The 12,876-nt window shown below is 49.9% G+C and overlaps 1 protein-coding gene across 1 annotated transcript in view; it reads left to right on the top strand.

Moving 5' to 3' along the window:
• CA2H3orf20 (chromosome A2 C3orf20 homolog) overlaps positions 1-9,026 on the top strand; it is a 91,047-nt gene extending 82,021 nt beyond the window's left edge. The window contains 4 exon segments of the mRNA XM_032592360.1: positions 127-234; positions 1,584-1,726; positions 7,927-8,058; positions 8,681-9,026. Coding sequence (XP_032448251.1) covers positions 127-234; positions 1,584-1,726; positions 7,927-8,058; positions 8,681-8,777 — 480 coding nt within the window. The 3' untranslated portion in view covers positions 8,778-9,026.
• Positions 9,027-12,876: the final 3,850 nt, after the last annotated feature.

Here is a 12,876-nt window from a genome sequence, read left to right as displayed (position 1 = left end):
CAGGAGTTGGGAGGGGATGTTGAGGGGCTCCAGGATGCCATGGGAACTTGGCCTGGCTAAGAATTCTGGAATCTGAGTGCGTCCTCTTGGCATAGGATTGATGGGCACTTATTTCTCTGTTGGAAGTGCCGGCATGACCCCTACCGCCTGCTACGGTATGACCTGGACAGCGCCCTGCAGAAGAACCCACCACTGCTGGTGAAGAAGTATGCTGTGGTGCAGGGGATGGTTCTGGTGAGCTGGGGCCCGGCGGGGGATTCACCACCAACTACTGACAACCTAGTCCCCCATAGCCCCTACCCTTGTGGAATCACAGACACGGGAGGGGAAAGGAGAGAGGGTCTGTGGGCTCTGAGGCAGAAGGCCTGACTGAGAGTCACCCATCACATGGAGCCAGGGCTGCAGCCCAGTCTCCCGTTTGCAGCCTGACCCCATGCGTCCCTCATCCCAGAAGACTCAAGGGAGAGAGGGACACCTAACCTGGAGAACCAAATTCTCTTTGTCTGTTTTTAAATAACTTTTTACTAAAAGCAGGGCATTGTAAAAATATATGTATATTTATTGAAAAAATTTAGAAAATAATTGCTTCCCCGTATTACCCAGATTGTCTCATTTGTTCACACAGTGAGGATGTACTGGGCAGCTGCTGGATCCAGCACTATTGGAAGCCCCTGGGGCGTGCCCATGCTAACATTCTGACCCCTGGATTTTTCTGATTTGGGGGTCCTGCTTTTTTTTAATCTTTTTTTAAATTTTTTATTTTGAAGAGGGAGAGAGAACAAGTGGGGTGGGGCAGAGAGAGAGGGAGAGAGAGAATCCCAAGCAGGCTCCTCACTGCCAGCATAGAGCCTGATGCAGGGCTCAATCTCATGAACTGTGAGATCATAACCTGAATTGAAATCAAGAGCCCAATGCTTAACTGACTGAGCCAGCCAGGTGCCTCTGGAGTCTTGCTTTTTTAATTGTAATTTTTTAATCACTGCATGAGAATCGGTCATTTGATTTCTCTACCTGTGATCCTTTTGTTGGACATTTACATTATCTCCTTTTCGTTTGGGCAGTGGGCCATGACAAATAGCACTCTAATGGATATCCTTGCACAGAAATCTTTGGACAGGTGTCTATTTGCTGGAGACTGACATGTAGAGAGTGGGGGTTCAGAGAGCCATAGGACAAGATCCCTACCCTCAAGAGCTCCCATCCCATGGGGCCAGCTGATCAATGCATATGGATAAGTGGGCCAGCCAGCTGTAGGAGGATGGATAAGGAGGCCAGCCAGCTTCTTCCTCTGAGCAGGAAGAAACCCTTCAGGCCCCAGGGCTCTGGAGCCCTTGTGTGTGAGGTGACCTCTGAGCAGGTGGGCCAGCAGAGGGCAAAGGCTGGGATGGTGGGGCTGCCCTCTGACTTGGGAGACCTTGATGGGGAACAGGCTCAGCCACACCTCACTGGGCGACTTGGGGAGGGTAATACCCTTTGCCCGAAACCATCAAAGAAAGGCCTGAATTCTGGCACAGGCTCTGAGGCCCATGGCACCATCCTGAGATTCAGTGCTCTTCTGCTGTTTCCTTCCTATGTGTTGACAGATGTTTGCTGGGGGAAAACTCCTTTTTGGAGGCTGCATTTTGAATGGATATGGCTATAGCAGGCAGAATCTGCTGAAACAGATCTTCCAGGCTGGACAAGACTGCAAGATGGGCTACTTCCTGCCAGACAACTACAAATTTAGGTAAAACAGGAAAAACTTGGGGTGCAGGGCAAGGATGGGGTGGGAGGAGACCTTGCTATGGAAGAGACACTATTAGGGACAGAAGCTGGCAGCAAGACGGAAGACTTCACAGGTGGCAAGGAGGAATGAGGCCGTGCTGTTGGGACACAGGTCAGGGGAAAGTGCCCTCTTGGAGAAAGAGGGACACAGGATGATTTGCACAGTGCCAATTTCTGTGGGGGAAAATAATGGAGACAGGTTTGGGTGGGGGTCCTAGTGACATCCCTGCCTTTTGCCCTACGACACCCTACCCCATCCTCAGTGCGATCCCAGTCCTTCTTCTCTGTTTACCAGCAGGGCCATGTAGTCAAGGGTCCCTCATGAGGTGAGTTCAGTCCCTTGTAAAGGGAATGGGGTGGTGCTGGCTTAAGGCCGCCTCTTGGCCACTGAGCGTAGGCTTTTCAACCAGGTGACATCCATCTATGGAGTGACTCCTAGGCCCAGCTAGGGTGAGATGAGCATACATAGGTCTCTTGGTTCCAGAAGCATGCAGCCTGGTCCAGGGAAGGAGCATGGGGTTTATGACATTGCTGGAGGCTGTGTTAAGAGCTGGCAGTGGGTTCTGGAATGCCTGTGAAAATGCAGTGAAAAATTTACTGGGTCAGGAGTTCCAAGAGGAAGAGAAAGCCTCAATTCTGCTCTTTATAAGCTGGGGAACCATTAGCCTCCCTAATCCTCATTATCCTCACCTTTAAAATGAGGGTGATAATTCCCACCTCCTGGGCTTGTTGTGAGGATGTAATGAAGGCGTGTTTGCTGAAGTGCCATATAAACCAGAAAGTGATGAGCAAACACACATAAAAAGCATCCGCCTGCCTGGCACGTGGGCTTGCCTTTGACTGTGCCCCTACCGCATGGAGTCGGGACAGCAACCCCACCCCGCTCCCACCAGGCCTCTCCGCTTTCTAGGAGTCCTGACGCCAATTTCTCCCCAGTGCACTGAGTTGGGGCCATGTCAGAGTGCCTGCCTGACCCTATAGAGGTTCCTCTAGGAGGATCTGGTAGAGGTCAGGCCCTGACCCCAGCATCCTGGACAGCTTAGTAGAGAAGGCAGGATCCTGAGGAGCCTGTGGACATCAGGAAGGCAGATGCTGGCAGGTGCAGAGAGGAAAGTCACTGAGACCCCAAGGCCTGAGACTCAAGGAGGGCTTGGAGGTTATTCAAGACCAGCTCAATGACAGTTCCATGGAGAAAGGGAAATGGAGGCTCTGGGTCTGCTTGGGCTCAAGAAAGAAATACACGAAAGACAGAAGGGGGTTGGGGAGGACGCTATCCAGAAGGCCCACACTGAAGATGAACTGAGACCACTGGAAGGTGCCAGAGACAGCAAGCAAAGGCATTTTCAGAAACATTTAACAGATGGGGTGCTTAGGGGTATGGTAGATGGGGATGCCAAAAACTAGTTACAAAAAGATGTAGCTCTTATTTGACTTCCACTGTCCCTCAAAGGACCACTTACTTTCTCTCTGCCTCAGCTTCTTTGCCTGCAAAGCAAGAACAAGCATAGTTTCCACTGTATGGGGTTATGAGAATTAGATGAGCCAGTGTGTGTGAAGTTCTGGTACATCACTAACATTTATTGAGAGGTTACAAATTATAGCTGTTAGTGCTGTCATTATTATTACTAAAATGAATTCCAGGTTCTTAATTTGTTATATGCACGGGTTCTAAAAGGACTTAATACTTACAATGGTTTTCAATAATTTTTTGAGGAATGATGGAGAAAGAATCAGCAAACCACACACACACACACACACACACACACACACACACACACACAGAGTCTAGGTTTTTGGAAGTGGAAAGGGGAGGATTCTGGAGACTATAAACCGGTAGAACTCCTCTTAATTCCAGAATGGCCTATTAGGTTGGCAGTTTGAAAGCACTTAGAGAAAAAAGAGTGGAATTCTACAAGAAAATGTTGCCATAACAACAGTTCCTTTATCTCTATCTGTGGAACAAACCACCTCAAGTTTAGTGGTGTAAAACCACACAACCGTTGTTTATTACCATCTCTGGCAGTTTGGGGGCCAACCGGGTTCAGCTAGGTAGTGCTTGCTTAGGGTCTCTCATGTGGTTGCAATCAGAAGTTGACGGGCTGGAGTCATCCCAAAGTCTTGCTCACTCAAGTCAGGTGGTCCGTGGAGGCTTTCAGCCGCGACAATTACACATGGCTTCTCCATGTGGCCCGGGCCTCCTCAGATATGGCAGCTGGGTTCCAAAAGCGAGCATCCTGAGACACAGCCAGGTGGGGACGGGGTTGCCTTATATGGCTTGGCCTCATAAGTCATGTATGTCATCACCGTCCACTCCATGTGACTCCCTAGGGCCGGCCCACATTCACAGGAGGGAAATGACACTACACCTCTTGACGGGAGGAATGTCAAAGAAATTTGGGACACGTTCTAAAGCCACCCGCTGGCCCGATTCCTCTTCCAGCAGGGTAACTAGAATAGTAGTGAGACACGCTGTCAGCCTAGAATACCTAACTTCAAGGAAGACACTGGGTGAGATCTCTTGATGTCCTCGTGAACTAGATGGATAGATGGGGCTCAGGCAGCTGCTTGCTCGGCCACACCCAGTAAGTGGTGGTGAGCCTAAAGGGCAGACCTCTGTGTTTGGCCTATCCACTTTTCCCCTAAATATGCAACTTAGATGTGTTCATGGAAGCCTGACTGATCATTTGTGCCCTAGATGGGGAGAGATGACAGAGTGGGAGTTTGCAGTAAGCTCAGCCACCAAGCAGGGGTTTGGGAGGAAAATGAACAAGTGTTTACTTTTAGTCGTGGAAGGTTTATGGTCAGTGGATGTTGGAAGCCCCAGCGTGATAGTCCGTTATGCTGAAAAAAGTAACTTAGAAGTCAGAGCTATCGGTGCAGCCCAAGGGAGCCATAGGTCCTGGAGTGCTAGCGTTTTCATTTCTGGGTCCTCTGTTCCAAGAGGGACGCTAGCAGAGCTCTGGCAGGGGGGGTCCTCCCTGTCCCTTGGTGGGAGTCATTTCTTCCTTGCCAGAGTAGACTTTCAGCTGCTTGGTTTTATGCAGCTGTCGTGGGAGGATTCGAAGTGCGGAGGTGGGAGGGAGAAAATACAGGTGGGCAGAGTAAATGCAGGAGGGTGGGCAGAGCCGGAGCACAGATCCAGAAGGGCTGGGCTGCTTACCCGGCACTCAGAGGAGCCAGCCACAGAGACAGCCATCCATCTGGGCTTGGGGTCTGTGAGGCCACCGTGGAGAAGCAAGGGCTGTGAGCAGGGAGGGGAGTCGGGCTGCCCAGGGAAATGGGGCCCCCCACTGAGGCCTTCCAAGCCCCAGCGGAGAATGGGGTGGGGCCCCTGCTAGTGAGTAGACTGGTTGTGAAGGAGCAGGAGGGTGGGGGCCAGGCCAGGCCAAGGACAACTGGCGGGGTGGGGGGAGACTCATGCAGGGCTGGAGAGACCACTCTGCCCGGAGGAGAAGGCAGTGTGTTGGGAAGCGCTGTGTTAGGCTGTGCCAGCCCAGAGGACTGGGTGTCCTGTATCACATGGCCCACCTCCCTTCTGTCTGTGTCCTTTGCTCATGCTCACAGCCTGGCACATTGAACCCCCTTGGGAAACGTTCACTGATTGAAGACCTAGAGCTGATTTTATCCCAGGGAAGCAGAGGGCAGGTCAGACTGAGGAAGGGCCGGTTGACAGAGTGTCCACTGATAACCGGCCCTCAAGGCCATCCGGCCGCCCCTCATATACCTCCAGTGGTGGGAGGCTCCTCTCTCCAGAAGCAGCTCCCGCTTTTAACCTGGCAGTCCTGCCATTCCTTCCAACTCCTGCATGCCCGGCCTCGTGCTCGGCACTGGGGATTTGGAAGTGAATAAGACCTCAACCTGCTTTAGCTTGGCTGTTCCAAAGATGCAGAAACTGAAGAAAAAGAGCAAAGGGCACTAATCATCAGAGGACACAAGTCAAAACCACAGTGACACACGGCTTCACACCCGTCAGGATGGCTGCTGTCGGAGCACCAAAAATAGCAAGCTTTGGCGAGGATGTGGAGGAGCCTGAGGCCACGTGCACTGCCGGCAGGAATGCAAACTGGCACGGCGGCTTTGGAAAACAGTACGGAGGGGGTCCTCAGAAAGTTAGAAATAGAATTATGGTGTAGCAGCTTCACTTCTGGGTAGGCACCTAAAAGAATTGAAGGTGGGCTTTCAAAGTCCATAGTGGCACTGTTGGTAATATCCAAAAAGCAGAAGCAACCCAAGTGCCCGTCCGTGGATGGATGGAGAAAGAAAATGTGTTCTGCGCACGTAACGGAAAAGGAAGGAAATTCCGACATGCTACAACACGGATGAACATTGAGGGCATTATCCTCAGTGAAATTAACCAGGCACAAAAGGACAAATACCACGTGATCCACTTACATGAGGTCCCCAGAGCAGACAGAAAGTCGGAGGGTGGGTGCCAGGGCTGAGGGAGAGACAGTGGGGAGTTTGCGTTTAATGGGGACAGAGTTCCAGTTTGGGACGATGAAAAGGTTCTGGAGATAGATGGTGGGGACGGCTGCACAACAGTGTGAATGTACTTAATGCCACTAAAGTGTGTACAAAAGAATGGATAAAGTTTATGTTATGTACTTTTAACCACAGTTTAAAAGTGGGGGGTGGGGGGAAATGCTCTGTGGGTGCTTTGCAGCTGAGGGGGCAGGGAGAAAAAGGGGCTATTTTCTCCAGTTAATGAGCTCCCAGGGCGAAGGCTGCTTTGGTCTCCAAAGCCCACCCCACCTGCTCTGGTAACCAGGTCCATTCTCCATCAGCCCGGGGCCAGATGGAGGAGATGGACTCCCCAGGTGTCAGTACGTGTCATTTGCCAACACGGCCCCAGGCCTGGTGGAGGGTCTCACCTAGGGACGCCGCTGATGCTCCCGCCGCTGATGCTCCCGCCATCCTGGTCACCCTGACTCTCTCGCCATGTAACCTGCTATTGGCAGCTGTCACGTAGGAGTCCTTTTCTGGTGCCCCACTGGGCTGGACTCCCATTGCTCCATTTACCTATGTTTTGAGTTCCTAACAAATGCTGAGCCATGACCCACCCTGGGGGACAGGAGTGGGTCAGGTGCGGGACAAGGGCACTCGGCTCAGGAAGCCTCAGGAGACCCACTCCCAGAATCTGCTTTCTTGCCACCTCTGCAGCCAGGACCAAAGGGGACGGGGGAGACAGCCAGGTCCACACCTTCCTTTTTTATTTTTCTGGGATTCTCAGAATGACAGAAGAGGCCCTCGTCTCCCCTCCCCTGCTCATCTCTTGTCGCGAAACACCCTGCCCTCAAGCAAGTCACATAGCAGGGGCTCAATTAATATGAAGAAATGAGGAGTAAAAGGGCCTGTTCTGTCTCTGTCCTCATTAGTTTCCCAAGACTGCTGTAACAGTGCTTCACACACTGAGTGGCTTAAACTGGAATGTATTATCTCATGGTTCTGGAGGCCAGAGATGGCGGTGTGGGCAGGCCATGCTCCTTCCATGGGCGCTAGGGAAGGACTCACTCAGGCTGGTCTCCTCGCTTCTGGTAATTCCTTAGCTTGAGGCAGCATTGTTACCCCAGACTTCGCATGGCGTTCTCCCTGTGTGTGTGCTTGTGTCCACACTGCCCCCTTTTTATAAGGACACCAGGTATTTTGAGTTAAAAGTCCACCCTACTCTGGTATGACTTCATCTTAACTCATTGCCTCTGCAGTGACCCTATTTACAAGCAAAGCCACAATCTGAAGTACCAGGAATTTGGACTCCCCCTACATGTGAATTTGGGGAGGGGGACACAGCCCCTAACACTGTACACAAGGACTTATTTCCTGGGCATCCTGTGCTCCCTCCCTCCCTTGCTCACTTTATGGAGCCCTCCTGCCCCATTGCACACCTTTCCGATGGTCAGTGCTGGGTTCACAGGTGTCGCTCGCACAGAGTTAGGGTGACACCAGCCCTAAACAGAAGCCAGAGAAGCTGACCTCCGGTGAGTCTCTGTGTCCCCAGGGGTCAGACTCTCCCTTTACCCACCCTGGTGAGGGGCAGCCCTGTGTCCTTTTCTCTCTCAGAACCGGAACATTAAATGGCAGCACTAGGTGAGGGCTGCTTACTCAGGGCCCCCTTAGGCTGTGGCTCTGCTGAGCGTTGCCCTTCCTTCCCTGCCTCCCCTGCAGCATTTCAACCTACATCCCGAGCCTGGAAGACCCTGACTCAGTCAAGAAAACAATACCAGAAGACATCCAAGGAAGCTTCTCCTCACTGACCATGGCGGACCAGATGGAGGAGTCCTCCCCTGAAGCTGAGAAGTAGGTGCCCCCCACCCCACCCCGGCCCAGGGCTGAGGGGCCCTCCTGTGGTAAACAGAATGGGCGTGGCTCATAGCAGAGCCTCTGGCTCTGCTGCAGGCCACAGAGTCCACGTGGGGCTAAGTGGCCTTGGGCAAGTCACTTCCCCCTGGGCCTGGGTCATCTCTAACCATCCCTGACAGCTAGCCCATTTAATCAACACAATGTCCAGTTGGGCATTGCTCAGCTCCCCGGAGCTGCTGGCAGTGGTCTGGGTGGTGGCCATTGAGGCCTTTTGTGGTGAAATCCTACAGTCCAGGCCATCATCAGTCTGAGATGAGTGGAGACTGCCCACTGTCTCCCTGCGAGAAACTTCCTAGACCTTAACTTGGCCATGTTAACTGAAATGAATTATGTATTCTGCAAGGGCGTGAAAAATCACACATTTCTTACGAAGATGGAAAAACAAAACTGTTACAGTTTTTGTTAGAAAGGTTACAGGTGCCACTGGGACCCCCCAGGTTGCAGCAACACCCAGAGAGCCTCAACAGTGCAAAGCAGAGGGCCAGGGCTCTGGGCCCCGTTCACACCACCTCTCTCCACCCATTTCCCAGCATTTGCTTCTCTCTATTTTGGTTTTTAGAATGAAACAGCCTGAAGTGTTTCTGCATACTCTCAGCAAAGCCAAGAGAGGCAGTAAGAAGTCGGCCATCTGGAAAAAACAGCCCTCCAAGAAATGATGCTGCCCCCACAGCTACCCAGAGCTCCAAGCCTGGACACAGCTCCTCTCACATCCACCCCAGTCCTGCCTCCCAAGCCTCCCACCCCCTTTCTCTAAGCCCCTGCATAATAAATAAGCGTGCCTCCAGCATCTGGGTGAGGCCGTGGGATAGGCTGGCTCCTACGAGGCCCCCCACAGACCTGTTCCAAGCTGAGTCCTTGGAAATGTGGTTCCTCTGACCCAGAGCTTCCTCTGTAACCAGTTAAACCAGCCAGAGAATCTCCCATTCCCAAGGAAACAGGTATCTCACTCTAAGGGGGCCAAGCCAAAGGATATATTAACCCTGGGGAGGTCTTGGATGGGACTGAATTGTGCCCTCCTACCTACCCTTCACTAGGTGGAAAAGGACTCTGTTTCTGGCCCAGATGGAAAAGAGGGTGAGAGAGAAAGAGGGAGGAGAAAGACAGAGAAGAGGAGCAACAGATGGGAGGAAAGGCAGGGGGAGAGATGGAGAGCCGCTGAGAAGGGGCAGGAAGAGGAACGAGGGAGGAGGAAACTAGGGAAGAGGGAGAATAAGGGGGCAGGTGGAATGAGAGGGAAAGGGGCATGGAATGGGATGGAAAAGATAGTGATATCTATTTGTCCCAGACAGCCAGAGACCCTGTGCCCCACCCCTCGTGTGTTAATGTCCCCATTTAGCCTAGCCTCAGTGCTCTTTGATGGATTAGACACCCCTTCCCTGGCTGATAGGCCTGAAGAATCCTTGCCAGCATCACCGGCCCAGAGATAGCAGCCCTGTCTCCCCATCTCATGTGCTGACTACTCCTGGATCATGGTTCCCAGCTCTAGGCCTGTTTGTCTGAGGCTCCTGAGAGCCACTTCCTGGAGCAGGGCATAGACCCCAGAGGGTCTGCCTGCTTCTCCAAACTCAGAAAAGACTTCAGACCCTGATCTGTGGGCAGTGTTTGGTGATGTGCTCTACACTTAGCTACTTGTGCCCCTTTTTAATAGATGCTTTTTTAAGCTGAAGTTTTTGAAGGTTAATGTTTATCCTTTGTATCATGCAAAGGCTTATTTTGAATGATACATTTATTCCCCTAGAAATGGATTTGAAATGGCATGCTGTGTTCTTAAGTCTGCATCTTTTGATACCTAAGGGCCTGATATTTGCTAGGTGTCTTGGGCACATAACTCTTCTCCCCTCTGTCCCCCCCACTCAAGCACAAGGGCACACAAGGATTGGAAGGCAAGGGGAGGCAAGTTCCACCTCTGTCCTGGCTTGCAGGCACCTTTATCCCCTCAGGCAGGATTCTGGTAAAGGTGAGAATGCAGACACCGACCCTCCTACCTTCCTCCCGGAATTGGACCTTTGGGCCTGCATGCTAAGTTGGACACTTCACCTGCTGCATGCACAGGTGAGCACAGAACTGTCCCTAAAGGACAGACCCCAGCCCAACTCAGGATGCTCGCCACACTGAAAAGGGGCTCAAAATGAGCAGACTTGAGCAGCAACATTTCCCACTGGTGGAATAGGGCCCAGTGGAATGTCCGGTGCTACAAAATCAAACTGTCCCTTGAGGACATAGAATGTCCCTTCACCATAGAAATACCAGGAGAGGGGGATCAGGTTCCACCAACAATGCCTCCAAAAAACCAGGTGTGATGGGAAGGTGTGACATTATCTGAGAGAGTCAAACTCTTGTCTGACTAGAATAGCTAGACTTTTCGTTCAAGTTCCCCCCTGTGATCTTTTTCCTTGGATTAGTGAGGTCCAAGGCTTTTTAAAGCAAAAAAAGCTCTAAATGACTCAGGTGGATACTCCAGAGATGACAAACATATGACATACATGTTACTGCTGTTTACCCCAGGTCTTTGCAGGCATCATTAATTAATCACGACACTTTGAACTCAAGTGATGCTTCAGAATCCATCTTTAGCACAAAAGCCCAGGCAGCCACTACCAACTAACTCCCCATATTTGCCTTCTGTGGACTTCTGTCCTCTACCAGGGCCTCAGCTTTTAGAAAGACTTCTTGGGGGAAGTAGAAGTGGAATAAGAGCCAGAGCCTAGGGTAGGTAGGCAGAGTCCTTGGCACTGAATCCATTCTTTCTCCTCTATCCCACCACTTTCCATGGAGGTGGACCCAGGGCACCTCCTTCTTCCAGGAAGAAGGAACCAGGAGGGCAGGAAGACAAAGATCAGACTTCCATTTCCAACAACAGTATGGATTAAATGGCCTGTAAAAAGTCACACTGCAAAATATGTTGAATAACATAAACCCTTTTAATTGCATATTGGAGCTCACGAGATAGTAAGGACAATCCATAGGTGCTGAAAAGGACTCAGGAAACCAAGTGGTAAGCAAGCACTAAAACCACAGCTGTCCTGAGGCTGTTTTGTTAATCCCAATGACCCAGAACCAGAGCTTTAATGGTTGTAGGGACACACGAGACAAAGCCTTGGGCCTGAACAAGATACCAAGTTTTTGTTTGTTTGTTTTTACTTTATTTTTTTATTTTACATCCAAGTTAGTTAGCATATAGTGTGACAGTGATTTCAGGAGTAGATTCCTTAGTGCCCCTTACCCATTTGGCCCATCCCCCCTCTCACAACCCCTCCAGCAACCCTGTGTTTGTTCTCTATATTTAAGAGTCTCTTATGTTTTGTCTTCCTCCCTGTTTTTGTACTCTTTTTGCTTCCCTTCCCCTGTGTTCACCTGTTTTGTCTCGTAAAGTCCTCATATGAGAGAAGTCATATGATTTTTGTCTTTCTCTGACTGACTAATTTCACTTAGCATAATACCCTCCAGTTCCATCCACATAGTTGCAAATGGCAAGATTTCATTCTTTTTGATTGCCAAGTAATACTCCATCATATATATATATATATATATATATATATATATACCACATCTTCTTTATCCATTCATCCGTCAATGGACATTTGGGCTCTTGCCATACTTTGGCTATTGTTGTTAGTGCTGCTATAAACATTGGGATGTATGTGCCCCTTCCAAACGGCATCCCTTTATCCTTTGGATAAATACCTATTAGTGCAATTGCTGGGTCGTAGGGTAGTTCTTTTTTTTTTTTTTTTTTTTTTTTGAGGACCCTCCATACTGTTTTCCAGAGTGGCTGCACCAGTTTGCATTCCCACCAGCAGTGCAAATGAGATCCTCTTTCTCCACATCCTCGCCAACATCTGTTGTTGCCTGAGTTGTTAATGTTAGCCATTCTGACAGGGGTGAGGTGGTATCTCATTGTGGTTTTGATTTGTATTTCCCTGATGATGAGTGAGGTTGAGCATTTTTTCATGTGTTGGTTGGCCATCTGGATGTTTTCTTTGAAGAAGAGTCTATTCCTGTCTTTTGCCCATTTCTTCACTGGATTATTTGTTTTTTGAGTGTTGAGTTGGATAAGTTCTTTACAGATTTTGGATACTAACCCTTTATCTGATATGTTGTTAGCAAATATCTTCTCCTATTCCGTCGGTTGCCTTTTAGTTTTGCTGATTGTTTCCTTCACTATGCAGAAGTTTTTTATTTTGATGAGGTCCCAATAGTTCATTTTTACTTTTGTTTCCCTTGCCTCCAGAGACGTGTTGAGTAAGAAGTTGCTGCGGCCAAGGTCAAAGAGGTTTTTGCCTGCTTTCTCCTCGAGGATTTTGATGGCCTCCTGTCTTACATTGAGGTCTTTCATCCATTTTGAATTTATTTTTGTGTATGGTGTGAGAAAGTGGCCCAGGTTCATTCTTCTGCATGTCGCTGTCCAGTTTTCCCAGCTTGCTAAACTTGCTAAACTTTCCCAGTTTTTCCATACTTGCTAAAGAGACTGTCTTCATTTCATTGGATATTTTTCCTGTTTTGTCGAAGATTAGTTGGCCATACGTTTGTGGGCCCATTTCTGGGATCTCTATTGTGTTCCACTGATCTGAGTGTCTGTTTTTGTGCCAGTACCATACTGTCTTGATGATTACAGCTTTGTAATACAGCTTGAAGTCCGAAGACATCAAGCTTTAAATAAGACTCCCAAAGACAAATCTGGGACCCTTGATATACACAAAATTACAAGGGAATTTTAATGCCTCAGCCTCAGAGACAAAAATGTTTTGGTTAAGG

Source organism: Lynx canadensis, chromosome A2 (assembly GCF_007474595.2).
Source record: "Lynx canadensis isolate LIC74 chromosome A2, mLynCan4.pri.v2, whole genome shotgun sequence".
In the NCBI taxonomy this organism is placed as follows: domain Eukaryota; kingdom Metazoa; phylum Chordata; class Mammalia; order Carnivora; family Felidae; genus Lynx; species Lynx canadensis.
This window is presented reverse-complemented; position numbering and strand designations above follow the sequence as displayed.